The sequence below is a fragment of the Zophobas morio genome, unplaced genomic scaffold (genome assembly GCF_036711695.1).
Source record: "Zophobas morio isolate AGI-343-1 ecotype UQ-CSIRO unplaced genomic scaffold, CSIRO_AGI_Zmor_V1 ptg000024l, whole genome shotgun sequence".
Taxonomy (NCBI): Eukaryota; Metazoa; Arthropoda; class Insecta; order Coleoptera; family Tenebrionidae; genus Zophobas; species Zophobas morio.
This window is the reverse complement of record NW_026972129.1, coordinates 21,547,037-21,574,676: the sequence shown is the minus strand read 5'-3', so window position 1 is coordinate 21,574,676 and position 27,640 is coordinate 21,547,037. Positions and strand designations below refer to the sequence as shown.

The 27,640-nt window shown below is 33.9% G+C and overlaps 3 protein-coding genes across 10 annotated transcripts; 2 read left to right on the top strand and 1 right to left on the bottom strand.

The window, feature by feature from the left end:
- The first annotated feature begins 100 nt into the window (after nt 1-100).
- Nucleotides 101-25,262, top strand: LOC135135635 (small ribosomal subunit protein uS9m). 2 transcript variants are annotated; one of them, XM_064064734.1, is made up of 9 exons: nt 101-268; nt 322-525; nt 577-750; nt 803-888; nt 954-1,198; nt 1,256-1,371; nt 24,738-24,900; nt 24,951-25,045; nt 25,099-25,262. In XM_064064734.1, the coding sequence occupies exons 1-8, from the start codon at nt 173-175 to the stop codon at nt 25,040-25,042; spliced, it is 1,176 nt and encodes a 391-aa protein (XP_063920804.1). In that variant the 5' UTR covers nt 101-172; the 3' UTR covers nt 25,043-25,045; nt 25,099-25,262. The 2 variants fall into 2 exon arrangements, with proteins under 2 accessions (XP_063920804.1, XP_063920803.1); XM_064064733.1 differs by lacking the exon at nt 25,099-25,262 and having other exon boundaries at nt 24,951-25,084.
- Wtrw (water witch) lies at nt 9,496-23,386 on the top strand. 6 transcript variants are annotated; one of them, XM_064064725.1, is made up of 2 exons: nt 9,496-10,009; nt 20,105-23,386. In XM_064064725.1, the coding sequence occupies exon 2, from the start codon at nt 20,109-20,111 to the stop codon at nt 23,043-23,045; it is 2,937 nt and encodes a 978-aa protein (XP_063920795.1). In that variant the 5' UTR covers nt 9,496-10,009; nt 20,105-20,108; the 3' UTR covers nt 23,046-23,386. The 6 variants fall into 6 exon arrangements, with proteins under 6 accessions (XP_063920795.1, XP_063920794.1, XP_063920798.1 ...); XM_064064724.1 differs by having other exon boundaries at nt 9,496-10,018; XM_064064728.1 differs by lacking the exon at nt 9,496-10,009 and adding an exon at nt 10,878-10,898.
- Nucleotides 25,000-27,235, bottom strand: LOC135135634 (probable arginine--tRNA ligase, mitochondrial). Of its 2 annotated transcripts, XM_064064731.1 has the most exons (5): nt 27,099-27,235; nt 25,856-27,017; nt 25,675-25,799; nt 25,276-25,499; nt 25,000-25,225 (listed from the first exon to the last, which is right to left on the bottom strand). In XM_064064731.1, exons 1-5 carry the CDS (start codon nt 27,132-27,134, stop codon nt 25,075-25,077), a joined length of 1,698 nt encoding a protein of 565 aa, XP_063920801.1. In that variant the 5' UTR covers nt 27,135-27,235; the 3' UTR covers nt 25,000-25,074. The 2 variants fall into 2 exon arrangements, with proteins under 2 accessions (XP_063920801.1, XP_063920802.1); XM_064064732.1 differs by lacking the exon at nt 25,000-25,225 and having other exon boundaries at nt 25,406-25,625.
- Between the last annotated feature and the right edge of the window lie 405 nt (nt 27,236-27,640).

Sequence of the window (27,640 nt, the reverse complement as noted above, 5' to 3'; positions counted from 1 at the left end):
ATTATATTAATAAATCGATTAACAACAGCTGTTTCTAATTATTAATAACGAAAATAACCCAATTAATTATTTATTTAGGGAATTGACTCGCTTTGGTTGGCAGCAAGTGTCGCTGGCTAGGTTAAGTCTCTTCATGAGGAAATTTTAAAACTTTTTGTATAAAAATATTAATATGTTGCGACACCTCAACGCTCTTGTCGAACCTTCCGTAAAATATTTTCAGGCCAACAATCAATGGGTCAGTGTTCTGTTCACTGCTCGCATTGAGGTTAGTTTTTCGAAACCAAAAGACCCAATTTCGTACTAACAGACCATTTTAAGGCCAAAACATTTTCAACGTCGCCCCAAAAACCAGAACCTCAACTGAAAAAAAACGTGAGCAAGGCAATGAAGGCGTACCTTGAGCGTGCTAAAGAACACGATGAGTTTATGAAGCAACAGAATGTTGAATTTCAGATTGGAAAGAGGCATTTAGCTAATATGATGGGGGAGAATCCAGACACATTTTCACAAGAGGATATAGATGTTTGTTGTAAACTATAGTAAAGTGATGTTGATTTGACAATACTTTTTTAGAATGCTATTCAATATTTGTTTCCATCGGGGCTATTTGAGAAAAAAGCGAGGCCATTTATGCGTCCCCCTGAAGAGGTCTTTCCGCAAAGAAAAGCGGCAGAGTTTGATGAAACGGGCAGACCGTACCATTTTTTGTTTTATACAGGGAAACCGAATTATTATAAGTTGATGCATGTATGATCAGTTTGTAAGTAGTGAGAAAACGTGTTTATGGCAATGTTTTCAGGATATTGTTGACCATATAAATGAAGCTTATAAATTTGAGGATACAATGATTAGAAAAGGGATAAAGCCAGATCCGAATTTAGCACTGTAATTTTTTTTTTTTATTTAGTTTATAATTTTTATGATGAAATTATTTTTTTTTTTTTTTTTAGAGATATGTCAGGCTTTCAATGGATTGATAAAGAATCATTAGAAGCTGAATTGGTTGAAACTATTGGTGATAAAGATTATGAAACCTTTAGTACCACCATGGATAGACTGTATAAATTACCTTACTCCTATAGATCAAAAGATTTTCTTTTCAAATACAGAAAACCGTTAATGAGTCATGAAAAAACTTATCAGGCTCCCAAACCGCAATATGATGCTGATGGACGCGCATTTATTACAACATATGGTAGGTTTTCTTAAATTTATTAAAAAAATTTTGATTGTTTATTGTTTTAATTATTAGAGTGCCTAAGAAAACGAGCTCGCGGACATGTTACTATAAGATCGCCTGGAACTGGCAAGGTAACAGTAAATAATCAAGACCTGACATATTTTGCAGAAGTTCAATCAAGGGAACAAGTAAGTGAAACCGTTTTAATAATTAATAATAGAGATGTTTATCCTTTTATGGAGGAATTAATAGATCGCCCTTTTTCAAAGAAATACGACATTTTAAAGAAATACAACATGTGTTGATACAGACGGAAATGGAAAACCTATTTTTTCATACTCTAGGGGTCACGAAACGTTGAGAAAACATGAAAGTCGGTTGGACCCTATTACAATACTTCCTTAGCATACTTACGCTCGGGAAGTAAAAATATGGGTGTTCAAGTGCTTTTTCTGTACATAGAATTACAGAGGGGTCCGTTTTAAATTATTCTAGATTAATAATAATATAAAACACAGACCAAATAATTCGTGAGGTTTTACATAAGCATTATTAAACTGCACGCAACCAATAAAATTCATATTTCACGCAAAAGTTAATAATACAGTACTTTTTATCATTTATATATGCGTATAATTTTGATTTCAAGGTTTAACTGTTGCTTCTCATTTAATGTAACAATACTAAAGTTCCGTATCTTTTTTTTTACTGTTGATAGTGTTAATTGTATTTAATTAATTTTAGTAGTTTGTTTTCATTTACAACATTCTAATAGTCTGTTTGATTATTCACGTCTGGGTTTTATGGTTTTTTTGTTTTAAATTGTACGCAAAATAGTACGATCAGATAAAAGTACCCAGTTGAACGTCGCTCATGTCTTCTTGGTATCAAAAATATTAAATGGAACCAGAATACAACCAAAATAAATTTCGCATCGTTGTATGCTTGTACTTAGAGACCCTAGATATACTTTCCAAAGTATATCTAGGGTCTCTACTTGTACTGACTCTCATATGAATACACATAACAACGTTAAAAATTATTGCAATTATTTTTTTATCGTGATTTTCGCCAGCTTTATGCACAAATAAAAAATTGGTTCAAAGTCATTTCCATGGAATTTCCCTCGCCCCTGAGCTACAATAAAACAAATCCAACTTTTTCGAAAAATTATGAAACTTCATTATGCGAATATTATTTTTTTATGAGAATCCTTATAAGTTAAAATACAGATTTATTCGGCAAAATCTTGAGATGACGGCATCAATTTTTTGGGAGGAGGTAAACGAATAAATTTTGCTTAGCGATTAACCATCATTACGATAACCTTAAAATATTTACAAGATTTCTGAGCAATTCAAAGTTATATTGCAAAATATTGTTATTCAGTCTAGAATTTTTTCCAAAAATGTATTATTTTACTAAAAATGGATACAGACATTAGACAGACGGACGGAGACGGGAGACCACTTTTTCGTACTCTAGAGGTTCGAGAAAATATGAAAGTGGCAATTCGGCCGATGGACTCGATTACTGTACTTCCTGACGCTCGGAAAGTAAAAAGTATATTGAAAAGTCTGTTAAATTTTTTTCAATAATTCGACGGTTACAGAAAATTTCCATAGCAAAGACATTAATATTAGCCATTTATTGCACATGAAAAAAGTTAGTAGCAATACAGGTAATGTGTACTAAAAGACTAAATTACATCCGTTTATAGTTAATGTAAGTGCCGGTATGCCTACCACTGTTAATTAATGACTGAAACTATAAACTGTACGGGTGTCTGAACAATCTAGTGGTAGACGATTACATTTCACACAGTCGATGTAATTCATTTAAATCTACATCTAAATTATGTTTCAATATCGACTGTAAGTGGAGTAATGAATTTATTATCTTAATTACATACATATTTCGAGTGAAAACACTTCCATTTTCTGCCGACGTGCTGACACAAAATGAAAGCATTAATTGTTAAAACTATTTAGGTACTAAAAAGCTGAAAATTAAAAAGTTAAAAATTTAAAACTTGAGTAATGTGATAACTTTCCCTCAAAATTTTTCATAATTAGTAGGATTTAAATTTTTAAAATAACATGGTCCTGTACTTGTGGCTTATGAATCCGTTTCGAGGTTTTCCCAAAGGTATCCAAATTTTTGCAAAAAAAATGAAATTGTTCAACAACCTATTCTAGCAATATACGCAGAACTCGCACAAGGGTATTCGATAGCGCAATGCGTCGACAACTTCCGACTTGTAACGCGTTCGATTCTCTCATGAGTTTCTTACACTGTTACTACTGTTATATATTTTTTTAATCTACAGCGGTAAAATTATAAAATTTCGCAAAATCAAATGTTATCGAACAGAGGCTATTTGAAGTCGATGCTTCTTTAATCCGAACAAAAACTCTGCAATCCGAACTGAACTTGGAAACACGCAGCTACTTGCAAAAATGACGCAAGATCTTTCTGCATATGTTGTATGGAATATTTTGAAATTTTTAAAAATCGCGATATTTCAATGCACTGAATTAATTAACTAATTCTGGAAACAAGGTTGAAGTTATCGAAGAAGTGAGGCCCGAAATCTACAAGAAAAAGTATTTAGGTAAATTTCGAAAATCGTCGAAAATGGTTCGAAATTTGCATGAGGAAAACTTTATTTTTAAAAAGATTTTCTAAAAATTTTGACAAAATTTTAAGAGATATATGTGTATCCCGACGTGCTGATTCCGAAAATATGGCATGTTAATGGTAACCGAGCAATATTTTCGGAAAATTCGGTGTGAAATTAGAATTTTTCGAAATTTTTAAAAATTAAAATGACTTCAAAGTCTACAAGAAAATGTATTTAGTTAAATTTCGAAAATCGTCGTGAATGGATCGAAATTTGCGTAATGGAGGTAATACATAATGGAAAATTTAATTTTTGAAAAATTCATCTAAAAATTCTGAAAAATTCAGCTAAATTTTAATACTAGCTAAAATTTTATAATTTTTTTTGTTTAGAACGAATTTCTGGGACATAGGTAAAATCGCACAAAAATTGCCCCCCCCCCCCCCCCTAAACGAAATCCTGTATCCGCGCCTGTATACCGGGTATATGGAAAATGGCGCATTAACTCTCCGCTACGCTCTTAACAATCAACTGGTGAGTCTGGGAAAAATAGTACAAAAACTCCTTCTCACGTTTTGGTAGAGTTATAAGCTACATACGTTTAACAACTAAGTAACACATTCACTATCACAGTAAGTAGTTAATAAAACGTTTAGTTAATATTTCTCTCGTCCATGACCATGTTTAATTACTATTTCAGTTAGAATAATTAGCGAAGGTACAAATCAGCAAAAATCGACTAAGCAGTTAAAAATGTTTGGAGTTAATTTTAGGTCCCCTGTTGTTTTATTTTAGGATAAATTTAAAGGAATCTGGTGTTTTGTTGCTGGATGAACTTGAAAAAATTTTTTGGGCTTCTAGTGTTTTATTTTTTACGAATTTGAAAAAATCTTGAGTGCCGCAATGTTTTTTTTTTTTTTTTTTTTTAATTCGGAAGACTTTTGGGTGTCCATGGTGTATTATTTTGGGAGCCCATGGAGATTTTTTTTGTAAATTATCTCATTTACCAAAATCAGTTTTACCTTAACAGGTACTAGCCCCGCCCACCCTCCCTCTTTTTTCTTAGAGAGTACCTCATTTGCCAAAATCAGTCTTAACAGGTACTAGGCCCACCCACCCCCTCTCTTTTCTTAAAGAGTATCTCATTTGCCAAAATCAGTTTTACTTTGGCAGGTACTGCCCCGCCCACCCACCCTCTCTTTTCGTAGAGAATATCTCATTTGCCAAAATCAGTCATATCTTAGTAGTTACTACCCCCACCCACCCACCCTCTCTTTTCTTAGAGGATATATCATTTGCCAAAATCAGTTTTATCTTAGCAGCTACTATCCCCATCCGCCATTTCTTTTCTAGAGGGTATCTTATTTGCGTTATTTTATAATTTATAAATATGTTATTAATTTTTTTTTTTGGTTTATTAATCAAAAATATCAGCTTGTTTTGTTAATAATAATAAAAAGTGGATTTCAGTCACCATCGTTACGAAGAGGTGGGTGCGGTGTTGCCAATTTTACTGTATCATAAATATTTTTTTTTGGGACTCCCCAAAACCCCGTACATAACGTATTGAAGAGTTAATCCGCCATTTTCCAGACACCCGGTATAATAGAGTCCATCGAGGAACTTGCCACTATCGTGTTTTCACGACGTTTCATGACCCCCAGAGTACGAAAAAATGGGTCTTCCGTTTTCGTCTAGGCGTTGATTATTGTTGCTAGTGGTATATTTTACCATTTATTTCGATTGAAAACAGTTTTAAAATACGGAAACCTGCCACAAAGTGATAATGTTTATATTATATCCTTTTAAGTTGCCCATAAAATTTTTTAGTTAATGAAGGTTTTTTGAATTACATACTTGATGTTTGTTAATATTATGCTAGCAGATAAGAGTTTTGATTGCTTCCTGTGCGATAATAAAGTAAAGAAATTGGGTCATTTTACTGAACGTCTAAGTTTATATCTTCGTGCGGTTTCATAGGTTCTAGAATACAAAAGTGTGGGTTTTCTGTTTCCGCGTCGGGTTATATTAATAAATTGGTTGTTGAATACTGCCAAAGTATTTGTGCTAAGGTAATGTGCTTGGATTTTTTAGAAAAAGGTGAACAAAGGACACGCTGCATGCACACATTTATTTTATTGATCGTCTCAGAAAATAAATGCATTTATCCCCACGAAGAACTTGGTGACGTCAGATTATTTTTTATGACAAATAATAAATTTTCAATTAATCGATTTTTGAAATTTTAAATTTTTCTATTTTTTGACCTTTGGACTTTTAGATTTTTAGTTTTTTTTTTTTATTCTCTCATTTCTCTATTTCTCCACTTTTCGATGTTTGGATTATTCGACGTCTGCATTTCTCAATTTTTCAGTTTTTCAATTTTTCAATTCTTCGATTTTTTAAGTTTTTCATTTTTTAATTTTTCGATTTTTAAAATTTTCGATCTTTCGATTCCTCATACATTCAGTTTTCTGATTCTCCAATCTTTTTTTGATTTTTCGATTTATTGTTTTATCCATTTTCACCATTTAAATCCTTAATTTTTTTGATTTTTCGTTCGATTTTTAATTTTTCAATGTTTTATAGTTTCAATTTTCCAATTTTTCGATTTTTTGATGTTGCGGTTTCTCGATTTTTCAAATTTTCGATTAATTTGACATTTTAATTTTTGAATTTTAACTATTTTTTTTTGTTCCTGTTTTTGTTTTTTAAATTTTTATATGGACTTCAATTTTGAGATTTTTGGGATTTTTTCAATTTCAGGATTTTTCAATTTTTGGATATTTTAATTTTCCGATTATTCAATTTTTCAATGTTTCGAATTTCAATTTTTTGGTTATTTCAATACAGATTTTTCAATATTTCATTTGTTCATTTTCTAAATTTATTTTCGATTTTTCAGTTTTTCAATTTCGGCGCCTCCAAATTTTGAGCTTCCCGATTTCTCGATATTTTGACTTTTTGACTTTTAGATTTCTCTATTTTGTGATTTTCCCATTTCTCCATTTCTCAACTTTTCGATTTCTTGAGTCTCGATTTCTCGATTTTTTACTTTTTCAATTTTTCAATATTTGGTTGGCGTTTCTAAATTTTCAATTATTAATCGATTTTTGAAATTTTAAATTTTTCTATTTTTTGACATTTGGACTTTTAGATTTTTAGTTTTTTTTATTCTCCCATTTCTCTATTTCTCAACTTTTCGATGTTTGGATTATTCGACGTCTGTATTTCTCAATTTTTCAATTCTTCGATTTTTTAGGTTTTTCATTTTTTTAATTTTTCGATTTTTAAAATTTTCGATCTTTCGATTCCTCATACATTCAGTTTTTTGATTCTCCAATCTTTTTTCGATTTTTCGATTTATTGTTTTATCCATTTTCACCATTTAAATCCTTAATTTTTTTGATTTTTCGTTCGATTTTTAATTTTTCAATGTTTTATAGTTTCAATTTTCCAATTTTTCGATTTTTTGATGTTGCGGTTTCTCGATTTTTCAAATTTTCGGTTAATTTCTTTGACATTTTAATTTTTGGATTTTAACTATTTTTTTTTTTGTTTCTATTTTTGTTTTTTAATTTTTTATATGGACTTTTTTGGGATTTTTGGAATTTTTTCAATTTCAGGATTTTTAAATTTTTGGATATTTTAATTTTCCGATTTTTCAATTTTTCAATCTTTCGATTTTCAATTTTTTGGTTATTTCAATACAGATTTTTCAATATTTCATTTGTTCATTTTCTAAATTTATTTTCGATTTTTCAGTTTTTCAATTTTTGGCGGCTCCAAATTTTCAACTTCTCGATTTCTCGATATTTTTACTTTTTGACTTTTAGATTTCTCTATTTTTGTGATTTTCCAATTTTTCGATTTCCCAACTTTTCGATTTCTCGATTTTTTACTTTTTCAATTTGTCAATATTTGGTTGGCGTTTCTAAATTTTCAATTAATCGATTTTTGAAATTTTAAATTTTGTATTTTTTGACCTTTGGACTTTTAGACTTTTATTTTATTTTTTATTCTCCCATTTCTCTATTTCTCAACTTTTCGATGTTTAGATTATTCAACGTCTTCATTTCTCAATTTTTCAGTTTTTCAGTTATTCAGTTCTTCGATTTTTTAGATTTTTCAATTTTTAAAATTGTCAATTTTTAGATTTTCTATTTTCTTAGAGGGATTTTATTTGCCAAATTCAGTCTTATCTTAGCAGGTAGTAGCTTATTATTACTGCGATTTTTTCTTTGAGGTTATGTTTCATAAAAGGAAAAAGTCCAACGTTGAAACGTCATTTGTGTGTTTGGAACGGTGTGTAAAAAATTTATCTAAAATTATTTAGCCAAAACTTAACTTTCCCTGTCTCTGGAGCACAATAAAAAAGTCCAATTTGCTACTTAAATTATAAAAGTTAATTGACGATCAAAGACAGCCATAGATTTTTGCATTTTCAACTCCAATTTTCAAAATTCTATCAAAGACAAATCTTCAAAAATCAATGACTGTCTTTGATCGTGTTTTTTGTTGCTCACTCGGTATATTAAAGTAACAAATATGTATACATAATTTTAAATTAGTTTTACGTGGGAAAAAACCCAAAAATGTGCACATCCAGAGATAAAAGTGTGGATGCATTGACGTATGATATTTTTGGCATTTTAAATAGAATGTATCTTGCAAAATTTTAGGATGACGTCATCAAGTTTTTGGGGGGAATGAATAGATAAATTTCGAACAGGTGGTTTAGCAGGTTCGAAGATAAATTCGAATTTTCTTATACAGCTTTGATTTTTTCGTATCTACATGTATGAGGTAAAAAATAATGACGGATTAATAAACCGCACGTATGAAGTAACGCCGGCTAATAGTTAAGATTGACATATTGAAGGGCACCAATAAACCGCTTAGGATTATGGCAATGATAATTTACAACGCTGACCTCCTTCTATTGTTTGTGTGAAAGAGCAAAGGAATTTTAAGGTTATAATGGTCAACGATGTCCGATTCGCAAAACTTTTGACTTTTTCGGGCAAGCAACTCAAACGCAGGCAAGCGTTGCAAATCATCACCATAATCTTGAGCAGTTTATTGGGGACTTTCAATAAGTACGAAAACAGGAGACCCACTTTTTCACATTGTAGGAGCAATGAAATATTTGCGGATACACAGCTTAATTAGGCACTATGAATTTATTCAACGTGAGTTTTTTCCTCGATGTTAACATCCGATTAACTTTAATTAAACAAAATACATCCTGTATTATATTAATTTTTTTCTGTACCAAAGGGAAACACAAGGCCGTTTCCTGAATAAACACCTAATTCATTTATTCTCTCAATTTGCATGCCAGATTATTTTACTTTTTTTTCCGACAACTTTCGAGAACGTCTGACCTGAAGGCATGCTCCGATACCAAAAACATTTTTTGCTATAAAGAGTAAGAGGAATTCCCGTATCATGCGACCTTAATTAACCGAGTCTGAAGCCGCGTCTATGTAGGTTTCGAGCAAGATTTAAACCATTATCATTCATGGTGCATCTCTTCCTCTACAACATTTTGCACCGTACATCTTGTAATATTTAGGTCAAATTAACCGCGTTACTCAATCCCGTCGTTGTTGTGATAGTCCGATTTTCTTCGTCCACCTAAGCACTTTCAGCAAGTACAAACTCCTATTACGTAACGCAAACCACCTGCAAGGCCGGTGCATCACCGACTAACCAGTTTCTTGCAGAAGAAGAAGAAGAGGGGACGCGAAATCTGATGAGCTCAACGCGTTGAAAATCCAATCCCATAAACATCATTATCATTCCGAACTCACGTGTAGTCGACGTTTAGCCAGCTCCCTTCTCCTAGGAGGTTCAAAGAGACTCTTTACGAAGCAATTTAACAATTTGCGTTATTCGCAGTAGTTATGCCAGTCTGTCGCCTACGCAACTCGAAAGGCTGCGAATTTACCGGTCGGATTTTTCTTAGGAATCCAAGAACTGTTAGCGGTTCGGTTGCGGTTGTTACTGCGGTGCTCCAATTTTTTTTTGGATTTTCAGAGGTGTTGTGAACCATGTGATTCAGTTTACTGTCATGATTTCATCTAATTGTGTAAGTGTATTGTACGGAATCGACAATTACAACGGCCTCAACAAATGTGTCCAACTCTAGTTAAGCGGTCGCATGTGGAATTTTTTATGTGGGAAGGCGAATTTAAAAGGTGCGGATGGTAAGTAGGTTTTCCTTGTTTTTTGACGCTTCTTCTTGTAGTAAACACTTCTGATAAGACTAAAATACTTTTTGTTACTTTTGTACCACTAAACTAAAGTTAATGCACTCTATTTTCGACAAACATTGAAAACATGACGAGATTTTTTTTTAACGTTATTGTTTTCTAGTAAATTTGGTAAATTATAATGGATCGCATTTGTCTGCTTTGAAACATATAATTTTCAGAATACCGCCACTACCATTTATTTCTAACTTTTGCACGTCATATACTATTGTCCTTTTTCGTTTCCCACACTATAGCTGCACGGAATTTCATTCATTCGTACATTACCTTGATGCGAAAATACCATTTTACAATGCTATGTTCTGTTGTTATTGACTTACGCTTTCACGTGTTTTCAGATACATTACTTTTCAATGAGTTGGCTTTGCTACCAAAATATTGTTAAATTTCCGCTTTACTCACCGTGGTAAACAGTCCGAGTCAGATTGTTTTTATTTTTCGCGGTTTCTGACTGCTTTATAAGTAACAACTAAAAGAGAAAATTGAGAAATAAAACAGTCGGATTTTATTTTGATTTACTTTGTCAATAGCATTGGTTTAGTACTGAAGATGACCTTAACTTTAACAAACGATAAATTATGGACATAGTGAAAGATTAGTTGGTGACTCAACGACGAGGGTCAATTTTTCCAAACTATAATAGCAGGTATGAAGAATAATGGCTTGGGTACCTGACGCTTAATACTTCCTAGTTAGTTCTTATCTTATCTAAATTTGAAATTTTCAGTTACTGTTTCAACGTGTTAAAACAGGTCACTATTGGAATATAATTTTTTGCACGAGTCGCACTATTTGTGTTTATGAAACTTATTAAGTAAGTAGAAGCCTATCATTAGATATGCAAAGTAGGACTAAATTATTACAACTTGAAAAGTTCCGGCTAAAAACCAAACCGCTTTAATTATTATATGTGCAGTTTATTATTGTTTTTAGTTGGTCGATATTTTAATACTAGACAAAATAAACCCAGCTTGTATTTCCCCTAGAATGTTTTTTTTTTGTTTTTTGTACATTATTATTTTGTCATGTTTTTGACTCTTGTAAGGTGTTTTTAAGTAAATTTGGAAGCAATAGTTTCGGTAAGAAAACAAACGTGATAATCGTAGTGAGTTTTTGTTCAACTGTGCGACAAATAGTACTTTTACATACGTAACTATTTTTTCTTTTTTAGAATTTGTCACTAGATAACAAGTGTTCAGACTGATAAAATCTTTATCTGCAGACATTTAGTGGGTTAATTGTAAAGCGGCTTATCTCAAATTAGGTTTTCCTCGAAGTATAATTGTCTACGATTCATAATTTAACACACTTAACTCTCCATTAGGATTAAGAAATGTGAGTAACTGTTATTTAATAGACGCTCAAAATTTTCGGTTACTGCATACAACAACAATTTATTTGTTTGTAACAGAAACATACTTCTGATATTAAATTTAATTCGGCAATACATATTTTGTACCTACTCTTGTTGTCTGCGTATCAATCCTCAAAAATTTATGATTTGCGAGAAATTTATTCATCGCCAAATTGCTTGCACTCACTCTGATTTCTGCGGAAATGCACAATGAGACATAATAAATTTCATTTTCTTGTCATGACGTTAGTGTTTCTTTAATTTTGTTGATTAAACTCTTACCAAACTTTTCTCACTTTTCTCAGAATACCGTCAGTGCTTCCCATTTTGTGGCTTTTGTTTTCCGGTGGCAAATCTTCAATATTACTACGATCAGTGTTGTCACAATTATATATTAGACATTATCTTTATTTGAGTTTTTCGTTTTAAAAAGTGGGGTGAATCAAAAAAGTTCACTATAGCAATTTATATTAATTTGAATTACATACATTTAAATAAATATACAGGGTGAGTCACTGAGCGCACGTTCTTTAATATCTCAATAATAATAATTAAAGAAAATAGAACGAAATACACAGATGAAATTTGCAGTAACTAAATATAAACGGTAAAATAAAAGGCAAAACCACAAACATTTTTATTATAGAAAGAGGGCTAACATGTTTCGGTACCCACTGATACCATCATCATAGCCGAAAAAACAAAGAAAGACAATTACGTTATACTGATATTTAAAAAGAACTACTAAAAATCGCCGTGAACCATTGCATCGCCAAAAAAATTCATGAAATTTGGAAAAATGAACTATGGTTATACAAGAAGAGGCCAATTCGAAAATTACGTAGATGTTTTTTTGTCGATTTCGACTTGCAGATTTCCTTCGAAAATTCTAACCATTTTTCCAGATTGACTAAGACGAAGTATGGCAATTTTTGGGATAAATATTTTTGCAAATTTGAAGTTGAAACGGAAAATTTCGTATATCTTGCTTTGTTAAAAAATCATATTTTCATTTTTGAAACTTTGAAATGTTTGACGTCTCTTCGAGCACTTTTAGATTTTTTTGGTAATAAGTTCAACTTGTATAAGTTATTTTCGGTTGCATGTCTTCAAAATTCCAACCACTACCAATCACTAAAACAATAAAATGTGCCCAATTTTAGCCTTTTTTCGAGTACCTTCGAAAATTACTTGGACATATTTTTGTTGATTTCCGACAACATTTCTTCTAAAATTCTAACCACTTTTCCAGACTCACTAAAATAAAATTTGCCCGATTTTGGGATTTTTCTGAGCACTTTTGAAAATTACTTACAGATTTTTTTGTTGATTTCGACTTTCTGAAGGCATTTTCGACAACATTTTTTCGAAAATTCGAACCATTTTGCCATAATCACTAAAACAAAACTTGGCGAATTTCGACTTATGGTAGTGATTTTCGGCAATATTTCTTCGAAAATTTAACCACTTGTCCAGAATGACTAAGATGAAATGTAGATATTTTTGGGATAAATATTTTTTAAATTTGATTTTGAAACAAAATTTCGAATATTTTGGTATGGGTCCATCAACATGCTTTTTTTTTTTGAATGAGCTGATCTATATTCATATCCTAGAATTTCCTGTGTATTTTTGAACAATTTTGCCAAAAACTCAAATTTTCAATACTCGCCTTTTGAAATTTTAACCTTTTTCCGAGTGCTTTTAAAAATTACTTAAAGAGTTATTTTCGGATTCATGTCTTCGAAAATTCCAACCATTTTTCCAAAATCATTAATATGAAATGCGACAATTTAAATAAATTTGATTTAGAAACGGAAAATTTCACATACCTTGGTCTGCTTTTCAGTTAGCTTATCTAGATTCACATCTCAGGAAGTTTATTTTTAAGCAACTTTGTAATAAGTAAACTTTCAAAACCCCTTTTTAAATTTTTTACCCTTCTCCTAACATTTTTAAAAATTACTTGGAATTTTTTTTGGTGATTTTAACTTGCAAAAGTTATTTTCGGCTTTATGTATTCGAAAATTCCAACCACTTTTTCAGAATCACTAAAATAATAAAATATAGCCAGTTTTTAACCTTTTTCCGAACACTTTGAAATTATTTAATATATATATATAATCTGTTACCCTCTTTTACCCATTGGGTGTCGAGGGGGGAGAGGCACCGAGCCGCTCAGATAGGTATGGCGATCTTAGCCACCCATCCACAAAGTGACTGCGGACAGCGTTGCTTCATGAGCACTATCGCTGTGCCGCGCTAGGGGCTATCTGAGCCGTACTGCTCCCTGAAATTATTTAAACAAATTATTATTTTCTTTGATTTGGACTTGTAGAACTCATTTTTAGGGACATTTCTTCGAAAATTGCAACCACTTTTCCAGAATCACCAAAATAAAACCTGACCAATTTTTGATCATTTTCAGAACATTTTCTAAAATTAGTTAAAGATTTTTTTTGATGTTGATTTCGACGTACAGAAGTGATTCTAGAATGAGATATGGCAATTTTTGTGGATAAACATTTTTAAAATTTGTTTTTGAAACAGAAAATTTCGAATATCTTGGTCTGGTTCATCAATAGGTTGCTTTTTAAAATTGGCTCATTTAGATATATATCCCAGATTTTATGAAGTATTTTTAGGCAACTTTGGCAAAATTCAAATTTTCAATTTTGCAATTTTGAAATTTTTAACCTTTTTCCGAGCCCTTCTAAAAATTACTTAAAGAGATTTTTTCGGCGATTTCAACTTGCAGAAGTTATTTTCAGCTTCATGTCTTCGTAAATTGCAATCACTTTTCCAGAATCACTAAAACAACAAAATATGGCTAATTTTTGACATTTTTTCGAGCACTTTCCAAAATCACCCAGAGATTTTTTTATTGTTGTTGATTTCCACTCGCAGAAGTCATTTTCGACAACATTTCTTCGAAAATTTACACCACTTTTCCAGAATCACTTAAGGAAAATTTGCCCAATTTTGGGTTTTTCCGAGCACTTTAGAAAATTATTTATTTGGAGATATTTTTGTTGATTTCGACTTTTAGAAGGCATTTTCAACAACATTTTTTCCGGAATCACTAACACAAAATTTGACCAATTTTTGACCTTTTTCAAAGTTATTTTCAGCTTCATGTATTCGAAAATTCCAACCACTTTTCCAGATTCACTAAAATAATAAAAAATGGCCAGTTTTTAACCTTGTTCCGAACACTTTCGAAAATTATTTAAAAAAAATTATTTTTTGTTAATTTCGACCTGCAGAGCTCATTGTCAGCAACATTTCTTCGAAAATGCAACCACTTCTCCGAAATGACCAAAATAAAACCTAACCAATTTTTGATGACTTTCCGAACGCTTTTGAAATTTACTTATTAAAGCCATTTTTTTGTTGATTTTGACTTACAGAAGTGGTTTTTGACGACATTTGTTCGAAAATTCTAACCACTTTTCCATCATCGCTAGGATGAGATATGGCAATTTTGGGGATAAATATTTTTTTGAAATTCTTATCCTTTTTCCGAGCACTTCTAAAATTACTTAAAGAAATTTTTCTGGTGATTTCAACTTGCGGAAGTTACTTTCACCTTCACATCTTGTCCTGACCTGACCTGACCAAATTTCAACCACTTTTTCAGAATTACTAAAACAACAAAATATGACTAACTTTTGACTTTTTTATTCGAGCGCTTTCGAAAATTACCCAAAGATATTTTTTTTGTTGTTGATTTCGACTCGCAGAAGTCATTTTCGACAACATTTCTGCCAAAATTTCCACCACTTTTCCAGCATAACTTAAACAAAATTTGCCAAATTTTGGCTTTTTCCGAGCACCTTTAAAGATTACTTGGAGATTTTTTTGTTGATTTCGACTTTCCGAAGGCATTTTCAACAACATTTTTTCGAAAATTCCAACTACTTTTCTGGAATCACTGACACAAAATTTGACCAATTTTTGACCTTTTTCCGAACACTTTCAAAAATTATTTTCGGCTTCATGTATTCGAAAATTCCAACCACTTTTCCGGAATCACTAAAATAATAAAATATGGCCAGTTTTTAACCTTTTTCCGAATGCTTTCGAAAATTATTAAAACAAATTTATTTTTTGTTGATTTCGACTTGCAGAACTCATTTTTAGCAATATTTCTTCGAAAATTTCAACCACTTTTCCAGAATCACCAAAATCAACCTGACCAATTTTTGATCATTTTTCGAACATTTTCTAAAATTACTTATTACAGACATTTTTTTTGTTGATTTCGATTTGTAGAAGTGATTTTTGATAACATTTGTTCGAACATTCTAACCACTTTTCCATCATCACTAGCATGAGATATAGCAATTTTTGGGGATATATATTTTTTAAATTTCATTTTGAAACGCAAAATTTCATCGTGGTCTGGATCCATCAACAGGTTGTTTTTAAAATTAGCTCATCTAGATTTATATACCAGAATTTACTATGTATTTTTAGGCAACTTTGCCAAAAATTCACATTACAATTTTGAAAATTAAAAATTTTCGATCTTTTTCCGAGCACTTTTAAAAACTGCTTAAAGAATTTTTTTGGTAATTTCAACTTGCAGAAGTTATTTTCAGCCTCATATCTTGGTAAATTCCAGCCACTTTTCCAGAATCACTGAAACAGCAAAATATGAGTAATTTTTGACATTTTTTAAACAACTTTCGAAAATTACCCAAAGAGATTTTTTTTTATTGTTGATTTCGGCTCGTAAAAGTAATTTTGGGTAACACTTTTCCAAAACCACTTAAACAATAAAATTTGCCCAATTTTGGCCTTTTTCTGAGCACTTGAAAATTACTTAGTGATTTTTTTTATTGATTTAGACTTTCAGAAGGCATTTTCAACAACATTTTTTCGAAAATTTCAAGCATTTTTCAGGAATCACTAAAACAAAATCTGGTCAATTTTTGACCATATTCAGAACACTTTGGAAAGTGACTTAAAGATATTTTTTGTTGAGTTGAATTCTGACCGCTTTTCTAAAATCACTATGATGAAATATGGCAATTTTTGGGATAAATTAAATTTTGTTTTAAACGGAAAATTTCGAGTATCTTTGTCTGGATCCATCATCAGGCTGTTTTTCGAATTAACTCATCTAGATTCACATCTCAAAATTTTCTGTGTATTTTTAAGAAACATCACCAAAACTCATATTTTCAATGCTTCCTTCTGAACTGTTTGGTCTTTTTTCGAACATTTTTGAAAATTACTAAGGACTACCAAAAATCACCCTATTGTGTTTTTTTTGCGAACCGTTAGTTGCCAAAAAAATTCATGAAATTGGAATAATGTGGCATCCGATTTTCAAAAATAAGTGGGGTATTACTTCTCGAAAACGTCACACTCAATAAAATTGAAAATAATTTTATTCTATAGTTGCTATTCTTGTATTGTGTACTTGAGAAACAGAGAACTAGCAACTTTGGACCGGAAGATCTTGTAAATATAATATATTCATACTTGCCCCTTGCTACTCAAGGAACCCCACAATTTTTGTCTTTTTAACGTTTTCTTATACTTTTAATGTTAATAAGATTATCAAAAAACGCGGGCTTTGTGAGTCACCCTGTATGTGAGCGTGGGAAAATAAGTAACCAGTGTAAAACACAAGCACGGAAATAAATCAAGATCTAGTGTGAAAAAATCATAACAATAAAAAACATTCAGAAAGAGCAGACTTCCTGTCAGATCATATTTTAAGATTGAAAATGAAACATTTCCTCGAAAAACATTAAAACGTTTACTATTTTAACATCCCGATGTTGCAACCTTGTCGACACCTCAAATCAAATTTTGTGTTTTTTTTAATGTGATGTCATCTCAAAATATTCCTAAGTAAATCCCAGTTTCAGAGTACAGCTGCAAGTTTTAGCTTCACGGATCGTCGCCCACAAAAAAAGTGTAATTTATCTCAGAGATTACGTAGCAGATGTTCGGTTTGCTAAAAATTACATCTATTTAATTCTAATATATTGTTAAAATTAATTTATTGATCCTTCAAAAAATGCATGACATCATCTAAATACGTCAATATAAACTGGAAAAATCACACCCTGAAATGTAATAATTCTGCTTGTGCATTTCAAAAAAGAAAAACTAATGTATGCAACATTATTAAAAAGTTGATGTCATCTCAATAAATCTTGTAGCTTGTTAGTTGTTACACCATCAAGCCAACATTTTAACGAATTTGAACCGAGCCGATGCATACCACTGCAGATTCGAGATTTTCGTAGGTGGTAATCAAAAACTTCCACAAATCTGTGTGAAACCAGTTATTTTAAAGTAATGTAAATCACAAGATTGCATTATAAGCTAAAATACTAACATTTAAACATTCGTCTTTTAAAGGTTCAATCGTGTTTAAATTTTTAGTTCGGGAGCTTAACTGAACACAATTCTGATGTACCGGTTGCTGAATTGCAGGACTTATACAACTCAATTTGAATAATTGGCATGATTTCCTGCCGTAATTATTGTACAGTAAACTCGTAAGAAGAAAAGTTGCAGGGATTAAGAGGTAGTTTCGAAACCACTTTTATTTTTTCTTTATCTTTATTAATTCTGAAGTAATGAAACCAGTAAAATTGTAAAAAATGTAAAAAACACCATTTACTGTTATCGAATCGTCGTAAAAGCGACATTTAATTTATTGTCCGTGTAATTTCACGGAACCCATTTTCTCTTGATTTGAAAAAGCTGCCGCGCTCGCGTTATTATGCAACGGAAGAGAAAATTTTTCTAAGAAAATTATAGTAGTGTAGAATTTCCCTGCGAATCGAAGCGTCTACTGCGTTTTATCTCAAGAACAATACGATAAATTGTTGAATTATCTAAATAAAAAATTCTGTTGTGTAGTAGTCCACAATTTCAGGCAAAGGCTAGTTAACATTTTACTGAATGCCATTTTTTTTTAGTTATATATGTCTAACCCTGCAATTATGCCATCCAGCCCCATAAAAAATTGTTATAAATCAGTTTATTTTATTTATTTATTTATTTATTTATTTATTTATATATGAAAACTATAATGACGAATATCCACAGATTCATGTTAAACTAAATAGAATGTGTGCAAAAAAATCTCTTTTTTTAAACTTTATAAACATTTTTACACTGCCAATTTATAATACTCTGTTACGTGTCACTAATCCAAAACGTCCGGAAATGATGGTTCATTGCCATCACGCGACAACGTATGTGTAGAATTAGTTCAAATCTGGAATTTAATTAAACATTCCACTTAGTCATCACAGTAGGTAGTAAAGCTTTTATCAGAAACGGAAGTTTTTGGTTTTAAAATTTTCATCAATGAGTATTGTTAGTGCGCAAAAATTAACTAAGCTCTTTGACATCGCCAAATAAAGCCACCAAAACCATTCAGGCCTCCTATATTTATTGCTAAATCATAGCCCGTCAATCACAAAGACATGGAGTTTCCCGCTGAGAGATTGATGTGATCTCATGTATAATTTCCACTATTCGACATTCGCATGTTTCACGTTACTTCTTTTTTTAGAAATAATTACCGAAAACTGAGACTGATTGTTACTCTTGTTGTTGTTATATGTACAGTTATATATTTTACTTTTTTGTCGATTTTATGACTCATCGTCCATTTTGAATATCACCTAACTGTGCTGTAGGTGTCCAGTACAGCAAACTTGTCCATTGCGAATACATAGTAACGTCACTTGTAAACATCTAATGTACCAATTCAGAAGCAATCAGTGTTATTAGGGCAGTGTTGGATGTCTTCAGTCAATCATCTTACGCAACACAGTACTTCTTTTTGTTTTCTGAGAAGCTGTTGACAGTGCGAGTGACGGTGTGAATTATATTTAAATGTCCAAAATGGTAATTAAAGTTTTTCTTACGTCCTGTGTTTACCACGGTCGGTAATTAAGTCCCATAGTTAATTTATAACACGCAAATGCGAAAGAAGTGTCGCATTATAATAAGTACCAGTGTAGGATTGCATTCTTAAAATTTTGATTTAATCTGGCTTAAGTCACTTTGCGAGTAATGAATTTTGTTAACTCATTAGTTAGCATGTCTAGAATGCTAATTCGAAATAAAATGTATTGTGTATATTACTGAGTAAATATTAACAGTATTGTCAATCGAATTATGTCAAACTCGGAGTCCACATGCCGGTTAAAGATCGTCCGTTATTTACGCTTTCTAAATTTTACTGTTTGCAGAAATAGTTAACCTTACATATCTTAACAAATTTTCATTAATGAACCGCAAATGACTTAAGTGCGATTTTATCACCATTGGCGAAAGGTAACACAAACCGTATAACTCTTTGTCCACACAGTACTTAACCAATCCATTGACCTTCAATAAACCATTGCCACATAAAATTCAACGCTCTCTCTATGTATATTAATTTTTTTGTGCCGTGTTTACAAGATTTAAGATTAAAGTATTATCGTTATCTTTGTTCAAGTCAAGAGATGTTAATCTCCGCGAAGAGTAACCCACAATTAGGTAATAAAAATTTCCATAAAACTTCGACGTCACACTTCTCTCCACGAATTTGTCCCTCTTAAGCAACAAAAACATCCTTATCAGAAGTGTTTTGCGCTCTTATCGCCCCCACATAATAAAACCACCTTATTCTTCAGGTAAATGGTTTCCGCCTCAGACAATCACACCAAATCCCTAAAAATGGACAACATGGGTTTCCAAGATTCCACAAATTCCCGCAAGCTTGGAAGATCCGTCAGTGTGAACGCAGAGGTCGAGAGCTTCCCTCTTTACAAAACGCACACTCTGCCGAATGCTCTGCGATGGCGTCGACCTCGAGAGGACCCAGAAATCATGGTAGAAGAAGAGTTTCCGTCCGATGATTTCGAATACATGGAGTGCGGCCCGTCGCCACCTGCCGATCACACCCCCAACATATACGAGAGCTTCGAGGAGTTCTCCAGAAGCGAACTGACGGTGCAGATATGCCACGACACGATTCGCATGAACCTTCTCGAGCACATGAAAGTGTCGTCCGGGAGGCACCAGCTTCTGGACGACATCGAGAGCAAGAAGACCGTACAAGAGAACCTAGCTGAAGCTTTCCATGGTGCGTCGAAGCTGGAGATTAACATCGCTTTCTTGTATGCCGCTTTCATGAAGCGGTGGGACTTGTTGGATGGGTTGTTGAAGATGGGGGCGCAGATGAGGTACTACGAGCCCAGTCAAGGGTTGAGTGCGCTTCATCTTGCTTCGTTCAGCGGGTGCATCCCTGGTACTCAGTTTCTTCTAGCGCAAGGGTGCGATGTTAACGCCATCTTTAAGTGTTATACACCCTTGCACTGTTCCGCGTTTGGGGATAGTCCAGAGACTGCGATGATTCTTTTGAACAATGGTGCGAAAGTTCAGGCTTTGACCAACAGTCCGAATAATTGTCACGAGAGTGTGCTGCATTGTGCGGTTCGAGCCAACGCGATTGCTTGCGTTCGGTTGTTCACGGTGGAGGGGGCAGATGTGGGACAATTTGAGTATTCTGGACTGTCCCCGATTCATCTGGCTGCTGATTTGGGGCATCCGCAGTGTTTGAAAATCATGCTGGAAGCGAAGGGTAACAATGTCAACGGAAAAACGAAGGAAAAGGAGTTGACTCCTTTGCATCTAGCAGCGGAAGGTGGTTACGTGGAGTGTATAGAAATCCTTCTAGATAAAACCGCGGATGCCAATATTCGTAACCACAGAGGACAAACTCCTCTTCACCTGGCAGCACGAGCCCAAGCATTTGACTGTGTGGAGATGCTTCTAAGAAAAGGCAACGCGGACCCTAACGTCGGCGACTTCGACAAACGAACTCCCTTGCATGCAGCTGTAGTCAAGTCGGCGAAATCTTACGATATCATAGAAATTTTAGTCAGCTGGGGAGCTGACGTCAACACCAAAGACCAATACGGATATACCCCTCTTCATATAGCAGCCCTCAACGAACTCTCCCAGTGCGTCGAAATTCTCATCCACCACGGAGCAGACGTGACAGCTAAATCCAAATTCGGAATGACAGCTCTTGGGATCATCACCAGAAAAACCCCAGCGTCTCTAGCAATGGTGACCCACAAACTCGACTCCGCCATTACGCTTCACCATCACCCCGAGTCCTCGAACCGCGAAGTCGAACTAAGACTAGACTTTCGAAGCATCCTGCAGCACTGTCATCCCAGAGAGATCAGTTTCCTGAACACTTTCGTCGACGAGGGTCAAAAAGAAATTCTTCTGCATCCACTCTGCTCGGCTTTTCTCTACCTCAAATGGGAGAAAATCAGGAAGTACTACATCGCCCGGATGCTCTTCTGCTTCATTTTTGTTTTAAGTTTATCTTTGTACGTCCTCACGGCGCTAGCACATAATTGTTACAACCACGGTAAAAATATGAATGATACTCAACCCCAAAACGTGATCGAGTTGTGTGAGAAGAAGTCGATGATGGGACACATGTTGAGGACTAATCCGTTCGTTATCGAAATGCAATGGTTCGTGTTGGTTGGAATTACTTGCTGTGAGATTTTGCGTAAAGTGTACGGGATAGCTGGGTACCCGACTGTGAGGCAGTACCTGTCGCACCCGGAAAATATAATCGAATGGACGGTGATTGTAAGTGTGTTTGTTATTTCGTTCATTTATACTGGGAGAACGTACACTTGGCAGAACCACATTGGTGCATTCGCTGTCTTGTTTGGTTGGACTAATCTCATGTTGATGATCGGACAGCTACCGGTGTTTGGTTCTTACGTTGCTATGTATACCAGAGTACAAGGAGAGTTTGCCAAATTACTTTTAGCGTATTCTTGTTTATTGATAGGTTTTACTATTAGTTTCTGTGTTATCTTCCCAGATTCATCAACGTTTGCTAACCCCTTCATCGGGCTGATTACGGTTCTTGTTATGATGACGGGGGAGTTGAATTTAGATTTGTTGGTGGACGACGATCCAGAAGATCCTCCTTTCTTGTTAGAAATTAGTGCCCAAGTTACCTACATTTTATTCCTACTTTTCGTTACTGTTATTTTAATGAATCTTCTGGTTGGTATTGCCGTTCATGATATTCAAGGACTGCAGAAAACAGCAGGTTTGTCAAAGTTGGTACGACAAACCAAACTCATTTCCTACATGGAGTTGGCACTATTTAATGGGTATTTACCGCGGTACTTGTTGAATTTGTTACATTGGACGGCACTAGTGTCCCCCAAAGCGTATAGAGTAGTTTTAAATGTCAAGCCACTGAATCCTAGAGAGAAACGTCTACCCCGAGACATACTGAAAGCGGCACATGAAATCGCCAAGAAGAGGAAACTCTACACTCATACGATTTCGTCGCATGGTAGCCACACTAGGAAAATTATTAATAATAATATGGATCAAAACAGTGAGATTTTAGATTATCCTAGCGTCTTTCCACTACTTCAAAGCAAAATTGAGAAAAGCACCGAGCAGATCGAACACCTAAGCAAAGAAGTTAGGGAACTGAAATTAGCTCTTCAAAACAATCAAAAAATCATGGAGCAGTTGTTACAAACGATAGTGAATACAAAGAATAGCTCAAATTGTTAGTAGGAAAGTACAGACTGTGATTTTTATGATACTGATATACTGTATACTCTCATTGTTTTCAGATTTAAGGTAAAAATACGTACACAAAGATGTTGTTATTTATGTAACTCATTTATGTTAGTAATTAAATTTTTATCTTGCCATTAAGCAATGTGTGATATTAGTGAAATAGTGGTTGTGAGATTAAGTTTGTTATACAAATAGCGTCATCTCATATTGTCATACTTAGTTTTATAATGCTTGATATTACAGTATTAAGACCGTTCAAGTGCCTTATAGAGACAATAACGATATATGTATTGTTTTGATTACATGGCTTGTGAAATAGCTTTTATCTTTTTAACTGCGTTTTTTTATTACAAATTACCCCCCTCCCTTCCACCTTAACCACAATCATCAAAAAGGTGACATTTGATTGAATGATTGAGAAAATTGGGCGGAGCCTGAGTTATACAAGTGTACCTATATAATATATGAATTTTTTGAGGTTTTCAAGATTTAGAAGCACCGATTAAAAAAATTAATTTTCAAATCAAATTTTTCGAAAATCTTAGCTTTTCCGAATCAGCTCATCGAAATCTTATATACCAGAATTTTTGGGAATTTTTAAACACATTTTCAAAAATTTCGATTTTTCAGTATGAATTTTTTTTTCGAGATTTTTCGAAAATCTTGATTCGGTACCATTGCTGTGCTATATGTTTCGAATCAGCTTCTGGAAAAGTATTTCTGAGAATTTTTTGAGGACTTTTAGGCAACTTTTCAAAAGCCTCAATTTTTCAAAATTCTCATCCTGTATGATTTTTATTCAGTGATTTCCTTTCGCTGACCTGATCTGACCTGACCTGATTTCACTAGACCAAACCTGACTTGGCCTGAATTGACGTGAACTTTTTTGGGCGGAGGAGAAATCTTCAACTTCATCTTTTTGATTTTACCTGACCTGACCTGACCTGGCTTGAATTCGCTTAGCCGTTACTCGTCTCAAAACAACAACCATCTGCGTTGAACACTGTATCCTCATTTTTAACTTGACTTGACATGATCTGACTTGACCTGATTAGATTTGGCTTGACTTGAAGAAACTTAATTGTTTTTTCTTTCGTTTTCACTGGAAGACAAAACCATGGACGGCATCTGCTTTGAACACTCTGTTCTCAATCTTAAATAAACTGAAAATAAATTTATTAACAATCTTACTTCAAAATTGTTGGATATGACAAATTCTTTGTAGGTGGCAACAGTGATCTGACTTGACTTGATTTGATTTAGACTGACTTGACTAAACCTGATTTGATTTGACCTAAATTGATCTCATATTTGCGGCGGAGGGGAAACCTTCTAAAGGTTCCCCGCGCCTGATTTGATCTGACCTGCCCTGACATGACTTTTCACTTTCATTTGAAAAGAAATGAACCACCATCTGCGTTGAACACTATGTTCCTGATCTTGACTGGCCCTGACTTGCTTTGACCTGACTGAGCCCGACTTGACTTGACTGACTTGGTTTTACGTGACATGATCTGACGTTGCCTGACTTGACCTGACATTATTTGACCCGTTGTGAAAACAAGACTATATGTATATTAAAAAAAAACTCCATCTGTTCGGTAAACGGTCTTTACAACTGAGTGATTTTGTTCTGAGCTACTCATAATTTTATGAAAAATATTCAAGGAAAAACTTTTGTAGATTCTCTTCCCGTTGTTGTTCACCAACATGCACACTAAAGTCGATGTGGAGGCCTTTGTAGAGGGTGGCGGCACCTCCAGTCAAGCTGGGGCAATTAGGTGGGGTGTAGCATGGGGTTTGAGGAGTTTCCTAGACCACGAGACCATTGAAAAAATGCGATTAGGTTTGTATGCAACGACTTTTCAACAAAACCTTATTTGTACATTTTCACAGCTGGTCTACTGACGAGGGACTACCGCACAAAAGAACGACAGAAGCCTGGTCAAGAGAAAGCTAGAAAGAAATTTACTTGGAAAAAACGTTAAAATGTATTCTGCTTAAGTTATTAAATAATTGATCACATTTCATTTAGGGGTTGTAGACCTAGGATTTTCATTCCTTCTCCTAGAACGCGCCTGGCAGTGCTGAATAAGAGTAATCTTTGGGACGCAACCTCTGGATCTGCGCTCTTCACTTGTAACACTTTGAAGGCTCTGTTAATATGGTTGCTAAAATAATTCCTGATTAATAAAGCTGTAAATAATATGGAATGTGCTACCATAAGTGGAAGAGATAAGTTACAAGTAAGCACGCTTCTAGTTGCTCATTGGATCGGTATAAAATTTCCTGGAATCGTGCTAATTCCCTAATTAGAATAGTAGCTTCAGGTTCTAGAATAAGCTGCGGAGCTATTTTCTTAGGATTAAAGGCTCCGGAATTTTTTTCCAGGCTGTAGAGGCGGCAGTGTGTGTACTGTAATCGAATCCCAGTGTCACCCTGAACCTGCAACAATATCCCCAACTAGCTAGACCATGCCGTACACAGAAGTACGTCCAGAATTTTTACGTAAATGGGTGTTGAAGTCAAGACCAAAACTCCACGGAAAACGGAATTTCCAGTAGGTATAGACTACGGTGTAAAAATTCTGCAGGTACCCAGACAACTATTTAAAGTATACCTGCAAAACCTTATCCCATGTAAAGTCATAATCCTTCTGTCTTCTTTGCTTTAAGTCATTTATAATAACGCATGATACACCCAAAATGTCTGAAACGTTACTATTATCTATAGGCACCCTGGTGTCTAGAAGTTGCGTCATTAATAATTTATTTAAAATCCGCCACACGTCATAATCTTACTTGGGGACTCAATCTGTTTCTTAATCATCAAGTCCCTACATTCATCTAATATATCTTTTAAAAATACCGCGGTTCCTTTTCTCGTACTCATGCCGCGTATCCGCCCGAATTTTACATGAAAAAGCCTATCACTCCACGGGAAATTCATCTTCCGTAATACCGCTTTCAGTGCAGTGAAGTGATCACTCTGACTACTATCAACAATATAGAGCATTTTATCAAAGTCGTATTTATTGAATCTATCAATGGCCGCTGCCACATCTCGCGTTAAGTACAACGTGGAGCCGTCGCTCTTCACCAATGGAATTTTCTTACCATTGTCAACGTCTACAACTAACTTTCCGTCACTTTCTTTGTGTGTTACGTGCTTCTCGTTACAAAGATCAAGCACAGGTTGAATTTTTTTGGCGTTATACGTTGACTCAAAATTGTACTCATCAAAAACCACACCTAACCTTTTGTACGTCGCTTCGAGCTCCTGTTTGCTATACTGCATGTATTCCTTCCAGTGGTTTGCATCCTCAGGTGACCCTTTTTCCAGTCTGTTGAACTCCTGACGCGCTCTTTCCGCTACTTTTGGGTCTTTTTCAGCAAGTTTATTAGCATGGACATATGAATCATATAATACTTTCAGTGGATTGCGTTTAATATCTTCTTTTGAAGGTTTAAGCTCATCAACCCCTACTTTAATAAAACCAAACTGGGTTCCCCAGTCACCTAAGTAGTTCAGTTTTGTAACTTTGTGGTGTAGAAAGGAGTTTAAGTTGCCAATGAAGTTCCCTATTATGGTTGAGCGTAAGTGACCCATGTGGAAGGGTTTGGCGATATTTGGGGAACTAAAATCTATGACTAATGTCTTGGGTTTTAAATTTATGTCTGGTTGTGTACAATTCTCCAGCACATCTTGAATGAAAATTGTTTTTTCAATTTCGAAGCTTATTTTTCTGTTAGCGCGGTCTTTTTTCGTGACTATGCTCTTGATGATGTCGTCGGGCTGGATTTTTAGGATTCCGTTCACGTTGGGGACGCCCAGTTGGTCTTCTAAAAGGGTCAAAGGTAAGTGCAACTCGAATGTGTTTGTGACTGCGGTGTTTCCGACACAAATTAGAGGAAGTAAATCAATTGTGGTCAAACTGGTTGCTTTTGTAAGAGATTCGATTACCTAAAACATTTAATTCAAAAATGAGGTTAAACCGATTTTTAGGTTATAATAATGTAAAAGTTGAATGAAAATTTTACGAACCTTTCTGCCTAAGTATAATTTTAGTTTTGTTGACATGATTTTTCTTTTTTATGCAAGAATGTCTAGGAAATTAATGAAAATGATGAAATCAATACATGAATTTTGAGGTTAGAACAGACAACACTGACATAACAGAATGACGTTTGTTACATGTGGATGTAATCATGTAAACATGTCAATCAAGTTATGTAAGAGAAAATACGTTGTGTATTGTTGGTTGCCCGAACCTCATATTTAAAATTTCATAAAAGAACCTGTGTATAAATTAAAGTTGCCAAGATATTCTTATTTATTAGTGGCTTAAAATTATTAACTTTCGATTGGTAGAATTTTTAAAAAATATTTACCGGCCTTTGAGTACCGAGTGACCATTAATGACTGTGATTTTTTGTGTCAGGTTGGCAGCATATTTAAAATTTTATGATGGCATAGTCAAAATAAAATTTAGGGCACCTCATCATCTCATCACGTTTGTAAGGCGCTCATGTCAACGGTGACAACTCTAAGTTAACATCTTAACATTGCTGCCAATAATTCAGAAT